Here is a 27,024-nt window from a genome sequence, read left to right on the forward strand (position 1 = left end):
AAGTAAATACAATTCATTGTTTTTATTTTAAAACTTGCTTTCTGAAGGTCTTTTGGTGAGAGTTACAACTAATACCCCAAAGTAAAAACTTGAAATTATAATTTTTCTGTATTATTCTCTTCTATTACAGCTAGGTGGTAAGGAATTGATTGAAGTAAAATAACACTTTCTACTTCCCTCATCCCTAAATCACTTTACATACTGACCTCTCTCACAAACCACTGGCAGAATGCTGGGGAAATCCACTCTCTGGCATGGAAACCACAGTCCATGAAAATTGCAGGCTTATTGGGTCCAGGCTTGCCAACCTATTAAAAACAAAAGGAAAACTATTACTCATTAAATTTAGAGTTACCTGTCACTACCATTCTGAGCCTTGGATTCAAGAGGTGAAACTTGACAGCACCAAGAAATATAGCCTATGATTAAATTAAAATATCATACTAGCACAGTTCTTGCCACTATAACCCAGTGTTTGAGCTGAAGGCTTTTTGAGCCCTATCTGTGGTCTTACATTGTTGTTTATTACTTTTATTAAGCTTGATAAGCACATATTTTCAGGTGCTTAATTACTCTGCTTAATTGTCCTCATGGGAAGGTTATTTTCAACTGCTATTATTAGGTGACAGGCCCAAGACAACTGGATGAATAATTATAAATAATAGTGATGTTGCTAATATTGTAAGAATTTTTTCTTCTCTCCCACTTATTCCTTGTCTTTTTATATTATTAGAATTATATGACCTAAATGGCATTAGAAGATGACAGAAACAAATTATTGATATGCTTTGTAATATTGTCTGATAGACATGAAGTTTATGAAACTCTTTAACAAATGGATTTGCAAACAACATCTGTGGGAAAAGAATTTCATCAAGGTAGATGATCATTTACATTGCTTAGAAGAAAGTGGTTAAATTTATAGGACATCCATTTTATTGCATTTTTCCTTTTGAATAAGTCAACATAATGATTTAAAAATCCATGACAATAAAAGAAGCTGGAAAATCTGTTTGGTTCCCTGGGGGATATAGGCAGGGAAAGAATTTTAACAATGTTTGGGATGAGTATATCTGTGAAACAGATGTTAATGTGTTAGAATTCATTGATTTAAAGCCCTCAGATATGATAAGGTCATGGTTAATTACCTTGAGGAGGTACATAGTGCGTCCTTCAAAAGTGGTTCCGATTGCACTGCGAGAGATGAGGTCTGGATTCTCACTGGCAACTTGCTGAGTCCAAGCCTCTATCTACCAAATGTAACCATATGAATTAACTTTATGAATGTGGCATTTTTGGTTCAATTCCCGAAGAATTGTCTTACTAAACAATGTGCATGTCCTACCGTTTCCCAGTTGTTGTACTTCTCATAACTGTGTCCAGTTGCACGGACCTGGCTGTCAAATTGAGCCTCCAGAATAGTTCTCAGGTTGTTTATTAATACTCTGCAATAAACCAAAATGTGTGCTTCTGTGAACATAAGTACATTTCCCAGTGAACACAGGTGAAAACTAAGAGCCACTGCATTAATAGACAGTACAATGTGTTCTCCATGGAGTCACACATGTTCTCTGATAGTTCCTAATATCTTTCACCCTGAGCTGATAATCACAAATAGTGAGCAAATCACTGAGAAGGATAGAGTGTGAGCAAGGCAGGCTCTTCTTGGGCCCAAACTTCACATATTTGGGTCTTTTGGTCCCTAAACTTGAAAAATGGTATTTGCTGTATTCTAGGCTTAGGGCCATTGGCTGCCACAAAAAAGTGTGCACTTGAGCCCTAGCTATGGTCTTTCTTCCTCGGGATATTTCTGGTGTTAGCACTAAAAATCCCATGTTCCAGGAGCCTACTTTGAACCAGATAAACTGGGGCAGGTGGTCACCGGAGGTCTTCTGAACCAGATAAACTGGGGCAGGTGGTCACTGGAGGTCTTCATGTTTTTGAGAAAAATATATTGGGTAGAAATTCAGAAATATTAAGAAGCTAAAGATTTAGTAGACAAAAGAATACTGAGTTTAAAGACAGTTTCTGCTTGCCTGTCTTTTGAGTGTTCAAAGAAGTCTAAGAATGATTCTGTAGCAAGGTAATATAAAAATTGGTGATAGAGCCTCTGAGGCTTGCTTATTTCTATAAACGATTGTTCAGGTGAAAATTCCTACTGTCAGAGGCAGGTCTGAGGGTGTGTGTATGTGTGACTTCATTTCTATTTGCTACTTTTGAGTGGAAAGCATGTTCTGAAGGAACAAAATTTTATGAGCATCAATGTTCTTAATCACAGCGCTGTGAATGCTATGGACAGAAGCCAGTTTGCAAAACTTCAGTTAACCACAGTCAATCCTTGAAATGTTTTTATCTAACACACTGAGAATTGAAGCCCCACAAGTCTGCCTCTCCTCTGGCTGCCTCAAGGGCACTCTGAAGAGGAATGGCAGTGATGTCCTCTGAACTCCCTGCTGTTGCTCCTTCATTTGGTTAACTTGGGCATGAACTTGTGTCTATTTATGGAAAATGCAATAAATTAATACAAAAGGATATTGCTTCCTAGCAAAAGGCAAATATTGTCCCAAGGCAGATATTTTTTAAAGGAAAAGAAGCAGGTATTTAAAATGAATTCTGTGGAAAAAAATTTTTCTGCCATCAGGACTCTGTCAGCACATTGGTTTCTATGATTGCCATAAATTACCACAAAAACATGGATTTATTATTTTACACTTGTGTGGGTCAGAAGTCCTACACAGGTCTCTGGACTAAAATCAGGAAGTCAGCAGGGCTCAGTTCCTTCTGGAGGCTGAGGGAGAATCTGATTCCTTGCCCTTACAGGCTGCGGGAGGCACATTCCTTGGCTCTTTGCTGTGCTCCCCCACTTGGAAACCGGCAGCTGTGGCTCAAGTCCTTCTCACATGGCATCTGATCTCCTCTTCTGCCTCACTCTTCAACTTTAAGGTTCCTTGTGATTATAGTGGACCTAGTTGGACAATTCAGTATAATGTACCTATTTTAAGGCCAGCTGCTTAGCAACCCTAATTCCATCTACAGCATAACTCCCCTTTGTCAGTAAACATAATATGTTCAAATGTTCCTGGATTAGGATGTAGACCTTTTAGAGACCATCATTGTGCCTGCTGTTAAGTGTTATAATTATATTCAACACCCACACTGAATTGTTAGGGAAGAGAGTAGAAGTAGAAAAATCCTAAATTAGAAACCAAAGATCAGAATCATAGTTTTGCCTAACTCATAATTTTGATTCAGAAAATTAATTTAATCTTCAGGTCTTAATTTTATAATTTTTGGAATGAAAACATTTGATTAGCTGGTATTTAATGTTCTTTTCAGTTCTAAGATGCAATGATTTGACTCAAATCCTTGGGTCTTGGCCATTTACATAGATGTCTTCCAAGGTTTATGAAGAAAGAATTAATACTGACACATTCAGTAGCATAGATTCTATACTATATATTTAAGATGTGAAAAACAAAAGATATTCTGATAAAATGATGTAGGTTACATTTTCTCAAAATATGATGAAGAGTTGAGCTTGTGATAGGGAATTGTTGGATAAATGTTTGAATGGATAAATGTTTGACTGGATCCTGAGACTACTCCTTTGCTCCATGCTACTCACTCCTTGAATGAACTCTGCTTAGGACTAGAGCCTCATTTTCTCCTTCCATGTAGAAGTCTAAATGCCTTTAAGTCAACATGGCCTTTCCCAGTTCTAAGCCTTAGCATATAGTCTATTCTCTGCCTAATATGATGTTTTTCTTATCTTTGTCAGGCTAATTCCTACTTATCTTTCAGTTCTCAGCTGAAGCCTCATTTCTTAGGGTGGCCTTTTCTTTTTTTTCATTTATTAACTTTTATTGAATGTATTAGGGTGACATCTACACTAATAAAAGAGAAAGAGTCAAATTAACTGTGCCTTCATAACACCCACCAGCCAATCAGGAGTGAGTATACAAATTAACCCAAAAAAGATGGTGAGTTAATTTGCATACCCAGGTACCAAGTGACAGAGGCAGGGTGGGATACTTGCATCATCCCCATAGCAATGATGCAGGCATTCTGCACAACTCCTGGTCACTCAGGGCCTCTGGGAAGTGTGGGAAGGCAGAGCCAGAGTGGAAAAAGATGGCTGGGCAGGAGTGGAAATGCAGTGCTGGCAGTCAAAGAAAGGAAGGCCCATTCTAGCACAAATCTTTGTGCATCAACTTCTAATCCTATCTAATAAAAGAGTAATATGCAAATTAACCATCACTCCACTACACCCACAAGCCATACCCATAAGACATGCCCACCAGCCAATCAGGAATGAATATGCAAATAAATACAACTAAGATATTAATAGTTACGGCCACAGAGAGCAGGAGGCTTGGGTTTCCCTGGTGATGGAGGAAGCCAAGCTTTCCACACACCCTGGCCAGCCCAGGCCTCTGCTTAAGGCTACAAAGTTTCAATTAGAGAAGATACATAAATCCCAACAGAAATGGCTGCCACCACGAAGCAAGCAGAAGGCTTGGCTCCACTCCAGGCTACAAAGCTTCAATTGTAGAAGATAAATAAACCCATGATACCAGGGCTTCCCCTTGGGTCACTGTGGGGAGTGGCCACCCTGAAAACTACTACAGGCCCCTTGCCCAGGCCTCCCCACACCCCAAGGGAACCCCCACCCTGATCTGGGACACCCTTCAGGGCAAACCAGCCGGCCCCTACCCATGCACCAGGCCTCTATCCTATCTAATAAAAGAGTAATATGCAGATAGACCATCACCTCAACACAAAAGATGGCTGCCTCCATGTGGTCAAAGATCCTGCCCCCATGTGACACAAGATGGCCACCACAAGATGGCCAGCAGGGAAGGGCAGTTGGGAGGGACCAGGCCTTCAAGGGAGGGCAGTTAGGGGTGACCAAGCTGGCAGAGGAGGGAAGTTGGGGACAACCAGGCCTGCTGGGAAGGGCTGTTGAGAGCGACCCAGGCCTGCAGGGGAGAAAAGTTGGGGAGTACCAGGCCTGCAGGGGAGAACAGTTAGGGGTGACCAGGCCTGGAGGGGAGGGCAGTTAGGGGCAAACAAACTGGCAGAGGAGCAGGTAGGCATCAATCAGACTGGCAGGGGAATGGTTAGGGGGTGATCAGGCTGGCAGGCAGAAGTGGTTAGGGACAATCAGGAAGGCAGGCAGGCGAGCAGTTGGGAGAGGGATATCCAACTGCCCATTTAGGCATGATCCCAGTGGACAGTTGGACATCCCTTAAGGGGTCCCAGATGGGAGAGAGTGCAGGTTGGGCTGAGGGACACATCTCCCCCCCTCCCAGCCACCCTGCACAAATTTCCTTCATTGGGCCTCTAGTTAGTTAGTAAAATTATAAAGGTTTCAGATTTACATCATCTGTACATAGTATTATGTGTTCACCATCCCAAGTCAAGTCTCCTTCCATTACCATTTATCTCCCCTTTTCCTTCTTCTACCTCTCTCCAACCCCTTTGCCCTCTACTGTTTTCTATGTCTATGAGTTCTTTTTAAAATTTGCTTAATCACTTTACCTTTTTCACCCAGCCCTCCAACCCTCAGCCTCTCTGACAGCTGTCAGTCTGTTCTCTGTATCTATGATCTGATTCTATTTGTTTGTTAATTTATTTTGTTCATTAGATTCCACCTGTAGTAAAATTATATGGTACTTATGTTTCTCTGACTGCTTATTATTTCACTAAGCATAATGATCTTCAGGTCCATCCATGCTGTCTTAAAAGGCAAGATTTCTTTCTTTTTTATCGCTGAGTTTTATCCCTTTGTATAAATGTACCACAGCTTTTATTTTTTTATACATTTCATTTTTTTCTATCCTATGATAGGCACTTGGGCTGCTTCCAAATCGTGGTTATTGCAAATAATGCTGCAATGACATAGGGATATATAATTTTTTTTTGAATTAGTGTTTTGGATTTCTTTGGTTATAGTCTAGAGATGGATTTGCTTGGTCATAATACAGTTCCATTTTTATTTTTTTGAGATAATTTCATATTGCTTTTCACAGTGGCTACAACAATCTGGATTATCTTTTCTCCACATCCTCCTCAACACTTGTTGGTTATTGGTTTACTAATGATAGCCATTCTGACAGGTGAAAGGTGATATTTCATTGTGATTTTGATTTGCTTTTCTCTGATGTTTAGTGATATTGGACATCTTTTCATATGCCCATTGGCCATCTGTGAGTCCTCTTTGGAAAAGTGTCTATTCAGGTCCTATGCCCATTTTTAAATTAGGTTATTTGTGGGATTTTTTTTTTCATTGAGTTGTATAAGTTCTTTATAAATTTTGGATATTAAATCCTTATTGGATATGTCATTGCTGAATATGAATATGTTCTTTTATTCAGAGGGTTGTCCATTTTGTTGATGGTTTCTTTTGCTGTGCAAAAACTCTTTAGTTTGGTATAGTCCGTTTTGTTTGTTTTCTTCTTTGTTTTCCTTGCCCAAAGCAATATATCAGAAAAAAATATTGCTACAGGAAATGTTCAAGATTTTATTGCCTATGTTATCTTTTAGGATTTTTATGGTTTCTAAGTCTAGCATTTAAGTCTTTAATCCATTTTTAGTTTATTTTTGTGTATGTTGTAAGAAGGTGGTCAGGTTTCAATTTTTTGCATGTGTCTGTCCAATTTTCCCAACACCATTTATTGAATAGACTGATTTTATCCAATTGTATGGGTTTTTTTTTGCCTCATTTATCAAATATTAATTGGCCATAAAAGCATGAGTTTATTTCTGGGCTCTCTATTCTGTCCTATTAAACTCTATGTCTGTTTTTATGTCAGTACAATACTGTTTTGATATCTATGGTTTTGTAGTATAGTTGATATCAGGCAGCATGATTCCTCCAACTTGGTTCTTTTTCACGAATGCTCTGGCTATTTAGAGGTCTTTTGTGATGCTATATAAAATTTTTTGAATATTTGTTCTAGTTCTATGAAATGCACTATTGGTGTCTTAATAAGAATTGTGTTGAATTTATAGATTACTTTGGGTAGTATAGACATTTTAATGATGCTAATTCTTCTTATCCATGAACATGATATATGCTTTCACTTATTTGTATGTTTTTCAATTTCTTTCTTCAGTGTCTTATAATTTTCCCAGTACTGGGTTTTTTACAACCTTGGTTAAATTTATTCCTTAGCTATTTTTTTTTTTTTGTGATGCAATTATAAATGGAATTGTTCTCTTAGTATTCCTTTCTTTTGTTTTATATATTGTTATTGATTTCAGAGAGGAAGGGAGAGGGAAATAGAAACTTCAATGATGAGAGTGAATCATTAGTTGTCTGCCCCTGTTGGGGATTGAGCCCATAACCCAGGCATGTGCCCTGACTGGGAATGGAACTGTGATGTCCTGGTTCAAAGCTGAACAACAACCACTGAACAACACTGGCTGGTCCTTAGTTTTCCTTTCTAAATAGTCATTATTGGTGTATAAAAATGTAAATGATTTCTGGATATTTATTTTGTATTCTGCTACTTTACTGAATTCATTTATAAGTTCTAATTATTTTTTGATGGAATTTTTAGGGTCCTCTCTCTTGTGCTTCATGTATATATACAATGACTGTATTACTTCTTCCTTTCCAATTTGGATGTGTTTTATTTATTCTTCTTGTCTGATTGCTATGAATAGAATGAATAAAAGTGTGGTCAAAGTATTCATTCCTGTCTTGCTCTGATCGTAAGGGAAACGATGCTAGTTTTTGCCCATTGAGTATGATGCTGGCTAAGGGTTTGTCATATATGGTCTTTATTATGCTAAAGTATGTTCCCTCTATTCCCACTATGCTGAGAATTTTTAAAATAATTGGGTGCTGGATTGTATCAAATGCTTTTTCTGCATCTATTTATATGATCATGGGATTTTAGTTCTTCATTTTGTTTATGTGGTATATCATATTTATTGATTTATGGATATTGCACCAACCTTGCATCCCCAGAATAAATCCCACTTGATCATGGTGTTTTTTGTGTGTTTTTTTTTAAAGATATTGTTGGACTTGATATTCTTATATTTTGTTGAGTATTTTAGTCTCTATGTTCATCAGGGATATTGGCCTATAATTCTTTCTAGTGTCTTTATCTGGTTTTGGAGTTAGGAGAATGTTGGTCTCATAAAATTAACTTTGGAGTCTTCCTTCTCAATTTTTATAATAGTTTGAGAAGGATAAATGTTAGTTCTTTAAATGTTTGTCAAAATTTTACCTGTGAAACTATCAATTTCAGGACTTTTGTTTGTTGGGAATTTTTTGATTATTGCTTTAATTTCATTAGTTGTTATCTCTCCATTCAGATTTTCTTATTTTTCCTAATTCAATTTTGTAAGATTGTATATTTCTAGGAATTTATCCATTTCTTCCAGATTGTCCAATTAGTTGTTCGTAATATTTTCTAACAATTGTTTGTATGTCTTTGGTGTCAGTTGTTATTTCTCTTCTCTCATTTATTATTTCATTTATTTGCTGCTTTTAAGATTCTCTCTTTGCCCTTAATCTTTGCCATTTTAATTATAAAGTGTCTTGGTGTAAGCATCTTTTGGTTCATCTGACTTTTTGCTCTTCCTGTACTTGTGTATCTTTTTCTTTCACTGGTTAGAAAATTTTCAGTTATTATTTCTTCAAATATGTTCTTGATCCCTTGCCTTCTTTTTTTTCTCTTTCTAGTACCCCTATTGTTACACTTTATGTTGTTCCAAGGGTCCCTTAAACAATTGTTACTCTTTAAAAAATCCTTTTTATTTTGCTGCTTTGTTTGGGTTTTTCTTCCAAATCACTGCTTCAGTCTTCTGCTTCATTCAACCTATTGTTTATTCCTTATAGTGTATTCTTGATTTCAGATATTGTATATTTCAGTTCTGACTGGTTCTTTTTTATGTGTGTGTGTTTTTTTTTTTTAAATACTTGTTATCTCTCTCTCTTTTTTTTTTTTAAGTTCTCACTAAGTTTATTGAGCACCATTATAAACCCCCCCCCCCCTTTTTTTTTCTTTATATCTGGTAAATTGCCTGCGTTTATTCCATTTAGCTCTTTTTCTGGAGATTTTTTTCTTTTTTTTTTTAAATATATATTTTATTGATTTTTTATAGAGAGGAAGAGAGAGAGATAGAGAGCTAGAAACGTTGATGAGAGAGAAACATCGATCAGCTGCCTCCTGCACACCCCCTACCGGGGAAGTGCCCACAACCAATGTACATGCCCTTGACTGGAATTGAACCTGGGACCTTTCAGTCTGCAGATCGATGCTCTACCACTGAGCTAAACCAATTTCGGCTGGAGATTTTTTTATTTATTATTATTTCATTTGTGGCATATTTCTTTGTCTCCCCCTTTTGGCTGCCTCTTTGTGTTTATTTCTATGTGTTAGGTAGATTTGTTATGTGTACCAGGCTTGGTTAAGTGGCCTTATGTAGTAGGTGTCCTGTGGGATCCAGTGGTGCTATCTCCTTGATCACCTGACCTGTGTCCTTCAGGAACGTGTTTTTTTTTATGTGGGTTATATGGTCCCTCCTGTTGTAATTGAGTCTTGATTTCTTTTGGTCTTTTTGTGTGTAGGACCAAACCTCAGCCTGGCTGATTGTGAGGACCAATCTGTTTCTCAGTGTCCTAGCTGTTGTGCAGGTGCTAACCACATAAAGCAGATTTCACTTCAGCAAGGTCTGGGGCCTGCCAAACCTCTTTTTGGATATGTCACTTGTGAAGCTAATTGAATCCTGCTTTATAATTATCTGAAGCTGGCCACTGGTTATGTTGGTTCTTGGGCCTTTTGGGAGGGATCCTAGCGCAGGACCCTGTCAGATACTGTCTGTGACTGGCCATGGGCAACTTGTTTGAAGCTACAAAGTGATCCACAGTTTGTGGCTGCCTCTGCTGGCCCTGGGTGTGGGCAGAAAGGACCACATTACATATCAAGGCCAGATTTTACCACCTCCAGGCTTAAAGGCAGGTCAGCAAAAGGCCCAAAGGACCCTAAGATTAGCCTCCCCGTGCTTCTACTAGTTGGCTGCCTGTTAGTTTCAAATCACTGCAAAGCATCTAGTGGTACTCAAGTTGCATGAGGCAGGTTCTCAGTGGGTGGCCAGATAGGAGTGAGTGGTATTAACCAGATTTATACAGGTTCAATTAGTGATAATGCTGGGTCTGAGGCCATTTAGCAATACCCCAAGATATACCAAGTCTAGCTGCCACTGCTGGGTGCTTGCACACCTTCATGGTGATGCAGGGTCTCAGTGAGTTGTCAGGGTATGTCCAACAGAGTTTATCAGGCCCAAACTAAGATTTGGCTGTGTGAAGTGAGGGATCTGTACTACTTGAGCAGGTAAGGAAAAAATGGTCCCTGTCTTAGAGCCACACAACTTAGTTTGTTCCAGATTCTGCCAAGAGCCCAATCTCAGTAGAGAAGGGCTGTCTAGAGTTGGAAGGATTGGTCTAGTGCTTTTTTTCTGCCAAGGGCCATTTGGTATTTAAAACATCATCTTGGGTTATACAAATTATCTTAAAAATTAGCCTGCTTTATTTGGTCAAACATTTAATTAACTCACCTCTAATTCCTTGGCAGGGCCAGACCAAATGATTTTACTGGCCTTACATGGCCTGTGGGATGGATGTTCCTCATCCCTGGTCTAGTGGATCTCCCAAGAGTGAGAGGCGCTAGTCAGGCTTGGGGAAAAGTGGGGCAAGTGGCTTTCAACTGCAGAGCCACACAGCTCAGAGTATGTCTAGTTCTCTATATGCTGGCCTAGGCAGCTGTCACCTCAGCAGGTGCAAACTCCTCAGGGTAAAGGCTGCAGGTAGTCCAAAGGGTATAGCTATTGCTTTCCTCCAGGCTGATGCTGTACAAAAGGAAGTGCTCTATCTAAGGAAGATGGCATGTACTGTGTGGGAGAATGACTCACCGCAGGTATCCTGGTGGCTGTATCTCCCCACAGAGCCACAAATCCTAGTATTTCCTCACATGACTCTACTCTACTCTGCCCTCCCATTGCTGGAGTACAGGGTGAGTGGTTGTGGAACAACATTTATGCATTTGCCCTTTAAAAAGGCACCTGTGTCTCTAGACTCTCCCTGCTGGGCAGAATCCTGCTGATGCTCTGGTGTTCTGTGCTGGGGAGCCCCACATGGGGTTGAGACCCTATCTTCTCAGAGGGAAATTTTGCAGCTGAGATATCCTTCCAGAATCTTAGTTGCCATCATAGGAACGAGGCCAACTCTTTTTGCAACTTTTCCCTTCCTCCCAATTTCTCTGTAAATCCTTAGTGATAAGATTTCTCTTCAGCTAGTATTCAGTTGGTTATTCAGGTTTATTGTTCTATATTTTAGTTGTAATTTCAGTTTGGTCCTGGGAGGGGATAAATGTAACATCCACCTACTTCATTGCCATCTTGGACCTTTTCTAGCCCTTATACTTGGTCTATTTCCCTGCATTTTGAGCTCTTTACTTTTCTTGACATCTGTTACATATTATTGAAGTTTAATTATAAACTTTTTAAATTAGCAACCAAGCAGTTGCTAATAAAATATTTATACATATTTTCATAGTCCTAATTGATTCTCAACAAGTATGATTATAAACCAATCCAACAAGAAGAGGGTGGGGATATATCTTTCATTTTTGATAATTGGTATATGTACACTCACTGTTTGTTGGATGAACAACTGCCTCTACTTATGTGAACATTCTAATTTTAAAAGATTTATATGGACCAGTATGCTATTTGGGGAAAGGAATGATCAGCTTAATCAACTCTATTCTAGGCTTTTAGAGAATTACTTTTATTTTATTTATTCCTTCTATTCATGCCTCTCTTAGAGATAGTCATGGGGCCTTGGGGGACAAGGAACAGAAGGACCACTCAGTCTGACTCTAGTCAGGTTCTATTATGAGATATTAATAGCCCTCATGTCTCATAATAGGTCTGGTTGCGCACCTGGAAAGGAAGTGATTTGACTTGGGACTAAAACCATGTACAGGTGATGATAAAATGTCAGTTGGTTTGGCCTGTAGACTATCACTTATAAATCAATAGCAGGTTCTGAAGATTTGGGGTTCAAGAATCAAAACCATTTTTATTGGAACAACAACTAAACACAAAATTGACCAGGTCTGAAGTCTTAAGATTTGGAAACCAGGTCTAGTTCTGTTATGACCTATTTGTGTGGACCTGAGGAAACCATGGTCTTAATCTTATTTTTACCTTCCCAGAGTTATTCAGAGGTTTGGATGAGAACATACATGGGAGAGAATTTTAATAGTTATAAAACACAAACTTACTCATATTGTAGCTCATTCTGCTCTAGAAAGTTTTCCACAGTGGAAATATCTTCTGCTTCAACACGGAAGTCAACTGTACTGTGAGGTTTGATTTGTGTGACAGAATCTGGTTTCCAGAAGTCGATCTGAATAAGGAATAAAATATATTATATTGAACACTTCTAGTCTAATGGGTGGATTATCATTGGCAAGAATACTTTTGGTCAACTGCATTGAGTTATTTTCAAACTCAAATTATTCATGAAATCTCTTAGAGATATATATTCTTTGATATATATAAGATTTTGGACGAAACAGTTGCTAATAAAATGTTTGCACATATTTTCATAACCCTAATTGATTATCAACAAGTAATTATTTCCCAGACTGCTAGTCAATTGCAGTACTCTATAACTACTCTTTTTCTATTTATTTATTTTCAGGAACAGTTACTTATTGGAATAGCAATGTTTGTGGTAATGGATAAAAGTGCTCAATGAGTGATGAGAATTTATTTAGAACCACAAAATTTAATAGAGAGAAATTGACCTTTCCTTTCTAATTTTTAGTGAACTTATTTTTTATGAGGAATTCAGGGCTGTACATGTCAAGGTATATGTGGAATTGGGGGCATTTCTGACCTTTGGAGGATATATAAGGGAAGAAAACATACCTTCCATAGTGGTCATCTAGGTAGCATGACAACAAACAAAACACTCTTGAGGATCAAGTAATGTACTGACATTTTCATTTGTTCAGTTATTCATCAACTATTACTGAGGACCTACTATGTGCTAAGCTCTGTGCCTGAGACTACTGTGAGCAAATATAATAGTGATCAAATCAAATATGGCTTCTGTCCTCATGAAAGATATTTTAGAGAAAATTGTGCACAAAAATAATGGGATATGTAGTTTCAAATATCCTTTTTCTATGGAAAAATAATAACTAAGGACATGTTGTCTCCTGTAAGTATCTATTTTCCTATATGTTTCTTGGGCTGAGTAAAGGCCTAGAAGCCAGATGTGAGCCAGACAGTGGGTCTTTCTCTACTTCTGTTTCTTGCACAATTCTTATTTAGTCTTAGACTGAAGTTGTGACAGGTGGAGATATTTTAGACTATTGCTAGCGAACTTGGAAGGAAGTTTGGGCAGACTTAATAGAAACTGGTGAGGTAAAATATTAATTTTAGATATACCTGTAGCCTATATCCTGTCCCTGTAATCTTCAAACCACTGAAGATGTCTAATGGGTGCTGAGTTAGGGTCATAAGGAATGTCAGTGCAATGGGAGGCAGGTACACAGGGATTATATCAAGAGGGATTCCAGAAGAAAAAGTATGAGTGTTGTTGTCACTAAGGTGTTGAAAAGAGGGAGTATTGATGATTTGATAAGGACTGGCTACAGCATGTGACTTAGTGAATCAACAATGGTAGGGTAAAAATGAGATGTTAAAGGTAATGGAGGAAGTATAAAGGTATGTTGTGATAAGGATGTCCTATCTAATAAAGAGGGAATATGCTAATTGACCCTCACACTGTTGCAAATATGCTGGTACCCACACACAATAAGGAGGGAATATGCTAATCTATTGCCACAGCTTCAAAGATGATGGTGCCCACAGCCACAAAATGGCCTTGCTGCTTGGTTGACTCTGGAGTCCCCCTGTCCTCTCAGTTCCCCAGCTGCCCAGGCTGGCCTGAGGCATAGGCAAGCCTCAGATGGCAGCTGCCTAGCTGCCCAGGGTTGGCCTGAGGCTCATGTAATCAGGGCCAATTGAGACTTGCACTGCCGGCAGTGGCAACAGCAGAGGTGTGATGGGGTGTCACCTTCCCCTGATCACCGGGTTGCCTCTCACTCCTGAGGGCTCCTGGGCTGTGAGAGGAGGCAGGCTTGCCCTTCCAGTGCATGAAAATAAAGGACTAGTAATAAATTCTATTTAGCCAATGTTCTAAAAAGAAGCACAATGAAAACAAAGCACATTGTAAGAAAAAGCATACTTAAAAAAGTTAATGCTGAATTTATGTTTCCAATAAATGCGTGACATTCTAAGGTGGAATGAGAGAAGGAGGTATATCTCTATAGACACAGAATTTTTAAAAAAGTTTAAAGAAAGATTTTGTGGTAAAGCACATAAAGTCTTCCAAGTATCTTAGCAAGTTGGCTGTGCCTCATCTGTACATAATTCTGTGACTTTCCACTACCAAGCTCTGCATCTCTGTTCTTGAAAGCTATTCCCTGAGAATTGGGAAAAGCCAAGCTAGCAGTTCAAAGCAGGCAGGACATGCTAAACAAACAAACAAACAAACAAAACCCCCACAAAAACAAAACAACAAAAATTTCTTTTCAGAGAAGCACTCAACCATAACCCAGGGAGTGGATGTCTAAATACTCCAACTCCCTCACTTTTCAGGTGAGATAATTCTCAGGCATCTGATTTGTACCCTCTCCTAGAGTTGCACTGTAGCATTAAGCTTTAGTCATCATCTGTGGTAACTGATTTAATAGGGACCCCTTGTTGGCTTTTCTGTAACCCTTCCCACTTCTCTATCAGTTCTTTCTGCACTTCCTAAATGAAATCTTTGCCTGCACATCTTTGCCTAGGGACTGCTATGGAAGAACCTATATTAAGGTTAGCTTTCCACTCAGAGCAATAAACGCTTACACAATATCCTTTGTGATGGTTCTAATACAAGCTTGAGTACATCTATTACCACTTCAGAACAGCCTAACTGTCTTACAGATAGTTTTATTTTTCTTAGTGAGTTGAAAGTTGCCTTTCTTGATCTCTAACCCCTTGCCTATTCATCTTGGCTCTGCCAAATTTTGCAGGGAATGAGGGGAGAAAAAAACAAAAACAAAAATGATTCTGCAGTAAGAATTATGGATTCTTTAAAATAAGGTGAAGGAATTTCATAAATATGTTTGACAGAAGACATGCAGACCTAATCTAAGGTTCCTTATTTTAGCTTGGCATGGAGAAATCCTTCAGCAAATACTGACATCCAACACTATGAAGGCCTGAAAGTATGGCACAGACATATTACACTATGTTACTTTCCCGTGCTTAGGAGAAATGGAGCAAAAAATCAGGAGCAACACTATAGGCACATAGATATCTACTAATGTATTAAGTATAGATACAAATAATAAACTCAAATTATTAGTCCAAGGCAATACATATAAATTTCAGTAATTACCAAGGCCTTGTGAGTGATATGTCTGAAGTATGGAAGTAGAATAAAATATGTAATATGAGATATGGTAAATTGAATTATAAGTTAAGAAGTTATACAACTGATGTCATAAAATTACTATCCAGAAAACTGAGTGACAAAGAACCATAAAGGACAATTGTTGGAAGATAAAATAATATCTTTAGATGATGGCACAATGGGAATGTCAACTTAATAAACCAGCTGGTTAACTTAAGAGCCCTTCCTAAAACTTATCACAAAACTAATGCAAGAACAGGATAAATTAGTATATTCATTACTTTATCTTAGTACATTTTTTTAAAATCTTAAATTCTATTGGGAATAAAATGGGTGTATAAAACAATATTGATGTTGAGGATTTTTGGTTCTTCACACATTTATGCAAATTTGTTTTTTCACATTACATTTGACCAGAAATTTAGCATCTTATAGAATCTTCATTTATTTTGATGGAATTTTCTTTCCTTTTTGGAAAAAGAAGTGACTACAATTCTAGACCAGATTTTTTTGGAAGAACTTCCTAATGTAGTGGGAGTAATGAGAAATTGGAAACCTGTAACCAAGTCACTCTAGGCACAGATAAACATGTACCTTAAATTAGAGAAACAGAAATTTAAAAATACAGAGAAAACAGCAGTTTTTATGGTGACTGTCACCAATAAAGGAACAAGTGGAACTCTGATTGCAAGGAGATAACGTACTTACTATTGTATATAATTATACAGATGAAAAAGGGAGGTGGCTAGAGTCCAGTGTGGTCACAGATCTCTCCAATGCATTTAACTTTCAAAAGGACATGTTCAAAAGCTGGGAGGAAGGTCACATGGCCAAGGATGAATACAAAGACTAGATGCCCTTGTAATGATCTTATCAGGAAGGCTACAGTTCAGAATATGCTGTACTTGCCGGATTGCTAAGGAGAATAAAAATATCTTTCAATCATGTAGGAAATAAATGAATAAAGAAGAAACATGCAGTTCCACTGCGTGGAGCTACAGCCTGGTGTTTGCAGCTAAGAAGAAAGTAGCCATATGTAACTCCTGTTTGTCTTTGTTTTTTTTCCCAAGGAGTTAACATTTCGTTAACTTATACAGAGAGATGAAATTAACATGAATAAAGAATTTGTCATGTTAATTTTTAGCAGAAATAACTTTCTTTTGGAAAGAGAACATTGAAGCCCATAGTAGATGAGGAGAGAGGGGATTATACTGGCTGTGTAAATTGCCTTTCAATTTCAGATAACAAACACTTATATAGTTCTTATTGTATACATTCTTTCAAAGTGCTCTACTTATATTATTTTAAATCTTACAACAATCTTATAATGTAAATACTATTATTCTCCTCATTTTGTTAACAAAAATGTTGAGACCCAGAGAGGTGACCAAGATCCAGCTAGCAAGTGTAGAGCCAGGGGTTGAACACAGTCTGAGTCATGATTATCTTCTCTTGACCACCATATAATGCTGAATTTTAAGTAACTAAAAAATACTGCAGATGTAATTGCAGAACTTTAGCAGCAGGCTTGGAGGAATTAGAGTTTGAAGGGATCTGAGGAATGGATGGGGCAAGTCTTGGATTTCATAAAGAGAAAAACAGTTGAACCTCAGTAGTAGGAGCTCCTGGGCCAGGCATGGATTCTGGCAAAGCTGCAGGGTATACTGGAAGCAGATGGATTATGAATGCTTAGAAAAGGAAGCTGTGATTACTGGGAGCCAGCATTGTTTAAAACAAGAATAAATCAGGCCAAATGATTTCATCTTATTATTGAAAGAGACCTCAAGCCTGAGTGCTGAATTTAAATCTCAGCAAAGCATTTGACTGTTTTCATTTATATTTTTCTTTACAAGTTAGAAAGCACAGTGTTATCTGTAGGTGACACCACAGTAACATGGGTAGTTTAGAGAACTTAACCAAAAAGAGTTTGTTAATGAATCACTTTCAGTGCTTAACACTATGTCTGACACATTGGAGAGTGAAGATAAATACATACTGAATGAATAAACCATAAATGAAGCCTCTAGTTCTGTGCTGACCCCTGACTCCTTAATCTTTTTCTTTATAAGTGACAAAGATAAAAGTTGAGAAGGATTACTTATCCAATTTGCTGGTGATGCAAAGTTATGGAGAAGAATTATGACCCTGAATAACTGAATATATTTTTAAAATGATCTCAACATGCTGAAAACAGGCTATCAAGATAAATTTTCTCAAGGGTAAATCTAAAATCTTGCATTTAGGTTAAAAAATCTCAGTTACATTTGCAAGAATATCTTATATGAGGATGATTCATGTGAGAAAAAAACCCACCCAAAACTTAATGGTTTTGATTGGCCACAGGTTTACTATGAGATAAGAGTATTTAATAACTGTTCAAGATGCTAAAAATAATCTCAGATCCCATTAATAAAAATGCCTGCTTTACAAATGAAGGTAGACAGTGGTCCTGTGGCATGTGTTAATCAGAGAACATCTGGAGGTCCACTGTCAATTTTGAGAACTACATTTTAGAAAAGAAATATAGACAGAAAGCTTGAGCAATAGTCAGAGGTGACCAAAATGATCAAGTGTCTGTAAGAGAAATGATGGAAGGCCTGGGAAAGATAAATCTTAGAAATAAGATAATATTTATCTCAGTTAGGTCAAAATTAGAGAAGGTACCTTTCAGCTTCACATAGCAAATTAAGATGCTGTTTAAGGCAAATGGACTACTCTGAAAACAGAATTCTTACTGTTCTTAGAAGTCCTCAAACAGGTTTTATTAAGGCTAGCAACCAGGGATGCTATTTCTATGGAGGAAATTCCAAATTTGAATGGAAGGCTGGAATAGTTGACTTTATATCATCTTTTAATTCTAAACTTCTGAATCTGTTCACATTATAATACTGACTACCTTCTTCTTCTTCTTCTTCTTCTTTTATTCCTCCAAACTTTAAAAGGTAAAAAAAAATCTATAGAAAGAAAAGATAGCTGGATAGAGAGATGGATAGATATTTAGGAGCTAGTAAATTATTTTGGATTATATATTCATGAAGAAAGAGTTTTTGCCTAAGTGAACTATTTGTGATCAGCAATAGCTTACTACTACATGACATGCAAAATAAAAAAATGTCAGTTTTTACTCCATGTTCGGTGAATTTTTTAAAGTAGCATAGACATTTTGGTTTCTTGAAAATAAAAAGAAAGTATGGAAATCACCCATGTCTTTTTAGCTTCTCCCCCATCTCTCCATGTCATATCATTAAGAGGGCCTGAATCAAGGTCATGAAAACTCAAGCTGTTTGATTTGGAATAAAAGAAAATCAAAGAGAACAGATGATACATGGGATGTGAAAATGGATTTCAAGTTGGACAAAAGCCCAGTTTTTCAGTAATATTGAAGTCGATTATTTTTATTTTTTGTTTAAAAAAAAACAGGTTAAATAACCTCAACTCAACCTATCTAATTGTGATAGGCCAGCTGATCCAGTTGTCATGATCTACCAGCTCTTAGAAAAGTTATCTTGCCCTAGTTGCTTTGGCTCAGTAGAATGGAGTGTCAGACTGTGGACTGAAAGGTCCTGGGTTCAATTCCAGTCAAGGGCACATGCCTGGGTTGCAGGCTCAATCTCCAGTTGGGGGTGGGCAGAAGGCAACCAATCAATGATTCTCTCTCATCATTGATATTTCTCTCTCTTTCTCCCTTCCTCTATAAAATCAATAAAATATATTAAAAATTAAAAAAATTAAAAGTTGCCTTGGCCGAAGCCGGTTTGGCTCAGAAGTAGAGCGTCGGTCTGCAGACTGTAAGATCCCAGGTTCAATTCCGGTCAGGGGCATGTACATTGGCTGCAGGCACATCCCCGGTAGGGGGTGTGCAAGAGGCAGCTGGTTGATATTTCTCTCTCATCGATGTTTCTAGCTCTCTATCTCTCTCCCTTCCTCTCTGTAGAGAATCAATAAAGTACATTAAAAAAAAAGTTACCTTGGATTTATAACACTGCTAGAGGCCCAGTGCACAAAATTAGTGCACTAGGATGGGGGGGCCCTCAGCCCATCCTGCCCCTCTCACAGTCCAGAAGCCCTCATGGGATGTCCTACTGATGTCCTCTGCTGGAGGTGACTGGGCTGATCAGGGGAAGATGCCACCACCCACCCCCATTACTCCACTGCTGCTGCCACTGATAGCCACCACAGTTGCCAATGTATTTTCATCAATATGGACTCCAGTCCCTTTACATAAAAAATGACAACTTTCTTTAGGCATTCTCAAGATGTGTCTTTCATAGGAAATGACATTTCTTTCTTTCCTCTTTTTTTTTTTTTTTTTTTTTTAAATCCTTACCTGAGGATATGTTTCCATTGATTTTTAGAGAGCATGGAAGAGAGAGGGAAAGGCAGAGAGAAACATCAATGTGAGAGGGACACTTTGATTGGTTGCTTCCTATATAAGCCGTGACCTGGGCCCCAGCCAGGGAGGAGCCTGCAGCCTAGATAAATGCCCTTGATCAGAATTGAACCCAGACCCTGCAGTTGGCAGGCCAAGGCTCTCTCCAGTAAGCCAAACAGGGTAGGGCAGGGTATGACATTTATTAGCCCCTCCAGCAGCAGACCTTGTTTTTTTTCTTTAGAAGTGTGGTGGAAAAACCCTAAATCACCTTCTTGGATTCTTTTCATTCAAGTTACCAAGAACACTGCAAGTGGCAGAGTACAGGGAGCTTAATCAATGAGCAGTCAGAAAAGGTGTTTCCTCTGTAGCTCACATGCAGAGGCCCCCCTGTGTGTGTCCACTGGGTTGGGGACATGCTTGGAGCCATGCTGGTCATAACTGTTAAGGTTTGGAGCCAGTCATGACTGTAAAGGCGTCCTGGACAAATTTGCATATTACCTCTTTATATATATATATATATATATATATATATATATATATATATATATATATATATGTAGTTTATGTTAATCTAATTTAGGCAGAATAAAAAAGAGATATGGCACTAAATGTTTTTCAAGTTTTTGTATCTTGCTACAAAAATGTTATAGTTAATATTTTATGTAATTCTTCCTTTGATGGAGTCACAGTGCAATCTAAGATTTTAAAGTATGAAGCAAACCTATAGTATAGAATTGCTATTTACCTGGTTGGTGTTAGCCAAGGCATGGAGCAAGTTGATGTGATTTTCATCTTCAACAAAGACACGGAACACCTTCTGACTGAATGGTGAGAGAGCAGAAGAAGAAGAGAAAATTTAAAGTTGAGTTATACATTCAAACTTTTTGAGCTACCAGGGAAGAAAGACTGACTTATTTAAGAAGTTACGTACTTACCCTTCAAAGTGCTCACCAGACTGGTGAGCAGATGCTAGGGCCGAAGTCACGAGAACCAAGAGTGCCAACATTGTGCCTGACTAGGTCTTTTGAGTATGTTTCACCTGCTTTTATAATCCAGAGTGTTCTTCGTTTTTTTTCTTCTGATTGCAAATAGGCACTATCAAATTGTGATTAATTATTTTCCTGGCATTGCTACTTTGGTAGGTGTGTAAAGTCTGAGAGGATATCTCTCTCTGCACCTGTGGAAACAGGACAAATAATCTCGACTTCAACCTATCTAATTGGATGTCAGACCTTGAACAGTTTGGAGGTAAATTATTTTTACACAAAATCTATTTTACAGTCTGTTTTTTATTCTTATTTTGAATTGGGAATTACATACAATAAATTCTATTGATTTAAGTGTAAATTTTGATGACTTTGACAAATGTATACACCTATGTAATAACCATCTCTATCAAAGTATACATTTCATCACCCTAAGAAGTTCTTTTGAGTAAATTTTAGTTTGTTTCTCCTTCAGGCAAAGACTGTTTAGATTTCTAGCTTCATATATTAGTCTTGACTGTACTAAAACTTCATGTAATTGAGGTAACACCTCAATTATATTCCTTTGTGTGCAGCGTCTTTCATTCAAGATAATGGTTTTGAGATTGATTAGTATTTTTTTTTATATTATTGGTTTGTTCCCTTGTATGAATACACCACAGTTTATCTATTTCCTCGTTGGTGGATATTTGTGTTGTTTTCAATTTTGTGTTATTATGAATAAAATCTCCAGAAAAATTATTATACAAATCTTCAAAAAATATATATTTTATTGATTTTTTACGGAGAGGAAGAAAGAGGAATAGAACGTTAGAAACATCGATGAAAGAGAATCATCGATCAGCTACCTCTTGCACACCACACCTCCTACTGGGGATGTGCCCGCAACCAAGGTACATGCTCTTGACTGGAATTGAACCTGGGACCCTACTGTCCGCAGGCTGACACTCTATCCACTGAGCCAAACCGGTTTCAGCTATACAAATCTTTTTATTGACATTTGAAAACTTTTTTATTGACATTTGAAGACTTTTTAAATTTTAAATAAATTTATTGTTTGCCTTTTAAAATAGTTTTATAACAGGTCTTTATACATTCCATATATAAATCCTCTATTAAAACTATATCTTGCAAATATTTTCTTCCAGTATGTGGCTTTCATTTTCACTTTCTCAATATTATCATTTGATGAGCAGAAGTTTCAAGTTTCAGTTTATCAATGCTTTTATTTTATAATTTATGCCTTTTACATTATTTTCAAGAAATCTTTTACTATTCCAAAGTCTCAAACATATTTGTCTACATTTTTTTAATAGTTTTATAACAGGTCTTTATGTATGGAGTGATGTATGAATCAACTGATTTTTTTAAACTAATAAATGTCTATTGTTCAGATTATTACAATTGTTCCCCTTTCCTCCTCCCAAATAGCTCCTCTCCACCTGGTCCCTGCCCCCACCCTCTGCCTTTAACACCCCCTCCCACTGTCCTCACCCATAGGTATACAAATTTTGTCCAAACCCTCACACCCCTTTCCCCCTAAGAATTGTCAGTCCATTCTCTTTTTATGCCACTGAATCTATTATATTCACCAGTTTATTCTGTTAATCAGACTTTATTCACTTGATTTTTAGATTCATTTTAGATATGTATTTGTTGTTCATAATTTTTATCTTTACCCTTTTTTTCTTCTTCCTCTTCTTAAAGAATACCCTTCAGCATTTCATGTACTGGTTTGGTGGTGATGAATTCCTTTAGCTTTTTCTTATCTGTGAAGCTCTTTATCTGACCTTTAATTCTAAATGATAGCTGTGCTGGGTAGAATAATCTTGGTTGTAGGTTCTTCCTATTCATCACTTTGAATATTTCTTGCCACTCCCTTCTGGCCTGAAGCAGACAATCTTATGGGTACTATCTTGTAGGTAACTAACTGTTTTTCTCTTGCTGATTTTAATATTCTCTCTTTGTCTTTTGCTCTTGGCATTTTAATTATGATGTGTGTTGGTGTGGTCCTCTTTGGATCTCTTTTGTTTGGGCCTCTATGTAGTTCCTGGACTTGTAAGGCTATTTCTTTCACCAGGTAGGGGAAGTTTTCTGTCATTATTTCTTCAAATAGTTTTTTATTTTATTTTCTTTATTAATTAAGGTATTACACATGTGTTCTCATCCCTCCATTAACTCCCCAAACTCCCCCTCTCATGCCCTCACCCCCCTTTGTGTTCATGTCCATTGTTTAGGCTTATATTCATGCATACAAGTCCTTTGGTTGATCTTTCATCCTTACCCCACCCTCCCCTATCTTCATTCTGAGATTTGACAGCCTGATCGATGTTACATTGTCTCTGGATCTGTTTCTGTTTATCAGTTTATGTTGTTCATTATATTCCATAAATGAAGGAGATCATGTGGTATTTATATATCTCTGACTGGCTAATTTCACTTAGCATAAAGCTCTCTAGTTCTATCTATGCTGTTGCAAATGGTAAGAATTCCTTCTTTTTTACTGAAGCATAATATTCCATTGTGTAGATGTACCAAGTATTTTAATGCACTCATCTGCTGATGGGAACTTAGGCTGTTTTCAAATCTTAGCTATGGTTAATTGTGCTGCTATGAACATAGAGTTGCACATATCCTTTCTGATTGGCATTTCTAGCTTCTTGGGGTATATTCTTAGAATTGGGATAGCAGGGTTGAATAGGAGTTCCATTTTTATTTTTTGAGGAAACTCCATACTGTTCTCCACAGTGGCTGCACCAGTAGCCTGCATTCCCATCATCAGTACAAAAGAGTTCCTTTTTCTCCACACCCTCACCAACACTTGTCATTTGTTGATTTGTTGATGATAGCCACTCTCACGGGTGTGATGGACAACCGGGTTTGTGGGGGGCATATCTAGGGAGGGGTTTGGGATGGGAATGGGGGAATAAGGACAATTATGTGAGACCATAATCAATAAAAAACAAACAAACAAAAAAACCCAACAAAAACAAAAACGGTTTCAGCTGGAAAGTTACTTCTGAAAAGAGTTAGGTTTTGTTTTAGTTTGCATCTACTCAAATAAACTAATTGATTTAGCCAATTCAGTGAAAATACTGTTCAAACCTTTATTTTAACTGAACTATCCAACTGTTTATGAGGCAGCTAGTTTTCCTGTAACTTGATGGGTGTAACTGATTGATGACCCAATCTATTGGTATTGCTCCAAAAAAGTGCAAAAACAACCTAAAAATGTTACCAGGTGCACCAGTGGCCTGTTAGCTTTATGTAATTATATTTATATTATAATAAAGTACCTTTTTATGAATATGAAGAGGGAGGTTAGTAAATATTTTCTTAGCTGGATTTTCTCTCTTGCAATTACGTGCATATATATATCTCCATCATGATTAATGGGCATAGTCTGCACATCTATGGTGGGAATGTTTATTAAGAACTGCAGACCAGTATTTTTGAAAGCTGGGAGATAAATAGGACAATTTCATCCCATCAATCTTACAACCTGACTCATCAATTTGAGGTTCCTTATTGAAACAAGGAAAACAACTTTAATCATGCAAATATTTGGAAACTGCAAGCATATTTCTATTTGGAATTTGAAAGATAATTAAAATGGACAAGTTATGATTGATTAACTCATGAAGAATGAGTTAGTTAAAAGGCAGTTGGTTCTTTTTCCAGTCTGTATCAATACTCCATCAACAAGAATTAAGAAAACAGCATAACAAGGCTCCAGCTCCTTACTGAGGGCAATTAATCAGAACAGAGGCAGGGGGAGATAAATTGGAACGGTGACAAATAAATCAACCTGTTTTTGTACCTACATTTATCTTTGTTAATTCTTATATGCCACCTTAATATTTTGATCTTTGATTTGTGTATGAGATGATGGATGTTAGGAAAAGTATTCCCACATATTTTGATTTATTATATGAATAAATTATATTATATTTCCCTATCAATATCTTTATGAGAAATACTTATTTCACTCTAATTTGTGAAGAAATGGGAACTTTTTTCATTCTTAAAATGCTGTAACAGAACCTTAAAGCTCCTTAAAACCTTTTGAAGAAAAGGCAGAGATTTCATAAATAAATAAATGTTAATAATATAAAATGTTATATGGGTAGATAAATAAAAGTGTAGAATCAATTTAAAAAAGAAAATGTCAATGTTTTCTGGCAACCTGTTTACTTCTTACCTGATAAGAATCTTAATAAGGTCTTAATAGCTCCAGTTCAATTTCAATTTATTCTTAAAATTAGTTTGGAAGGGCAACCTCCAAGCACACAGGTAATGCAGCTGATGCTGCCTTTTGGCAATCTGGTTCTAACCACCAGGTGGGTGTTTCTGTTTTAAGTCAATGGGATGCTTGCGTTTCTATTTTGTTAGTATGAGGAATGTTATAGGCTAATCCTATGATAACCACTCTGGTTGACACTTGAGAGTAACAGGTAGAGAAACTGGAGTCTTTTGAAAAATTGACATTTGAGTCCTGAGAAAAATATTCAGTACGTTGAATGTTAGCACTTCAATTTTTACCTATTAGGAGTGATATATTTTAATATTGGAATGCTGTAAATCCCTTTGGAGGACTAGGTATTATATCATGATTTTTAAATAATAAAATTCCTCCAAAGAACTCTGAGAATTAAATAGCTAAACAGACACCTTGATTAAAATTTAAAAGAAGATCTCAAAATCTTTGTTTATTTTCTTTTTGGTCTCCAAATGCAAGGAGGATTGAACTTGATTCACAATTAATGATCTAATTTTGCAACACTGCATGCTGCTCCCAAGATTAATCTGACTCGGAGGCAAGTCTGTTAAACATGATATCAGAAGGAATTATTTTGACAACTGCCAGAAGCAGTAACATCAGACTCAAGAATTTTCATTTTAGGATGTGGTAGTCTAGAATATTGGTCTGATGTTTACATGCTAATGGACAATCAAATACAATGTTCAAGAGAAGAACCCATAAGGAAAAGTGATCACACTATCAATGGAACAAAACACCAGTTTTCTCAGGGAACATTGGAGGTAAGGCTGAAACACACAAAAATCCCCTCTAGTTTCAAATTAGACCAGCAGAATCAAAGGCACATTCTTCCTCTTGATTGACTCTGGTATTGCTTTACTGTCATGAGTAGTGATTCCAAACCACATGAAATGCCATGCCTAATACACAAGGCATGGACTATTGATGAGACTCTCTTAATCTGAGGAAAGTGCCTCTTGATGGGCTACAGTTTTCATTCTCAGGATTAATGAACCAACATCAGAGCCTGGTGTTGTGTTTTTTAACAGTGGCAGATAAACATTCAGTACCTACATTTCAGAGTGGTAACACAAGGATAAATCAAATAGCAAATTAAATTTAGGTATGCCATCTGCTGCCTTGATTTTATGAATTCCAGCCCCTAGGACATTGACTGGGCATGGATGTATAAACCATTGTTTTTTATTATTGGACTTACAGCAAACACTGGACAAATGTTTACCCATGCTACTAGTCTTCTTGGAAAGAGTAAAATTCAGCAAAAGTGAATATTTTTGGTTATTGTTAAGTTTTTGTTTTAATAAAAACAAATCACAACAGAATAAAAAACAGCATGTACTCATTTCTCTGACTGCAACATCTCAACTGGCTGTAGAAATTCATTCACAAGGGGTAAATAGTTTAATGTGTAATTCTAAGTGGAAGTGTAAAAAAAAAAAATTAGGTTTTCATTATTTTATTCTCTTCCTCTGGTAAAAGATCATTATTTTTCCCTGGCCCCTAATGGTTAAAGTCTTTTAAACTTTTCCATTTCCAGAAAAATTCTTGATTTCTTCTGATGATTTGTCTTAATTTCACAGTGATTTTTTTTTGTAAATTAATATGTTTTCCTAGTGTTTCTAAGGAAATTTATTATTCTTTCTTTAAACAAATCTTAAAAAGTCTCTGTTTTCAAAGGGTCTATTTTCTTTGAATAGTTGAATGTAAAGTGTGAAATTACATTTTGGTGCTATCATTTGCAGGCTTTTTTATTTCTCAATGACTGTTGCCAGTCTGGTCCTTTACTGCATTTGCTCAGATGTAGGGTTACCAGGACTGGAAAAAGCTGATTTTCAAAAACTTCTGTAGATTTTTAGCTAAGACTATAAAATGAGTTCTCTATTTC

General features: G+C 37.1%; 1 protein-coding gene across 1 annotated transcript in view; it reads right to left on the bottom strand.

The window, feature by feature from the left end:
• Nucleotides 1-20,940, bottom strand: part of CPB1 (carboxypeptidase B1) — a 39,200-nt gene extending 18,260 nt beyond the window's left edge. Inside the window, exons 1-6 of the mRNA XM_036444941.2 lie at nucleotides 20,807-20,940; nucleotides 20,617-20,692; nucleotides 12,306-12,430; nucleotides 1,346-1,445; nucleotides 1,149-1,250; nucleotides 207-308 (exon numbers count right to left, since the gene is read on the bottom strand). Coding sequence (XP_036300834.1) covers nucleotides 207-308; nucleotides 1,149-1,250; nucleotides 1,346-1,445; nucleotides 12,306-12,430; nucleotides 20,617-20,692; nucleotides 20,807-20,877 — 576 coding nt within the window. The 5' untranslated portion in view covers nucleotides 20,878-20,940. The remainder of the gene's footprint in view (nucleotides 1-206; nucleotides 309-1,148; nucleotides 1,251-1,345; nucleotides 1,446-12,305; nucleotides 12,431-20,616; nucleotides 20,693-20,806) is intronic.
• Between the last annotated feature and the right edge of the window lie 6,084 nt (nucleotides 20,941-27,024).

This window comes from Pipistrellus kuhlii, unplaced genomic scaffold (assembly GCF_014108245.1).
Source record: "Pipistrellus kuhlii isolate mPipKuh1 unplaced genomic scaffold, mPipKuh1.p scaffold_m20_p_2, whole genome shotgun sequence".
Lineage (NCBI taxonomy): Eukaryota > Metazoa > Chordata > Mammalia > Chiroptera > Vespertilionidae > Pipistrellus > Pipistrellus kuhlii.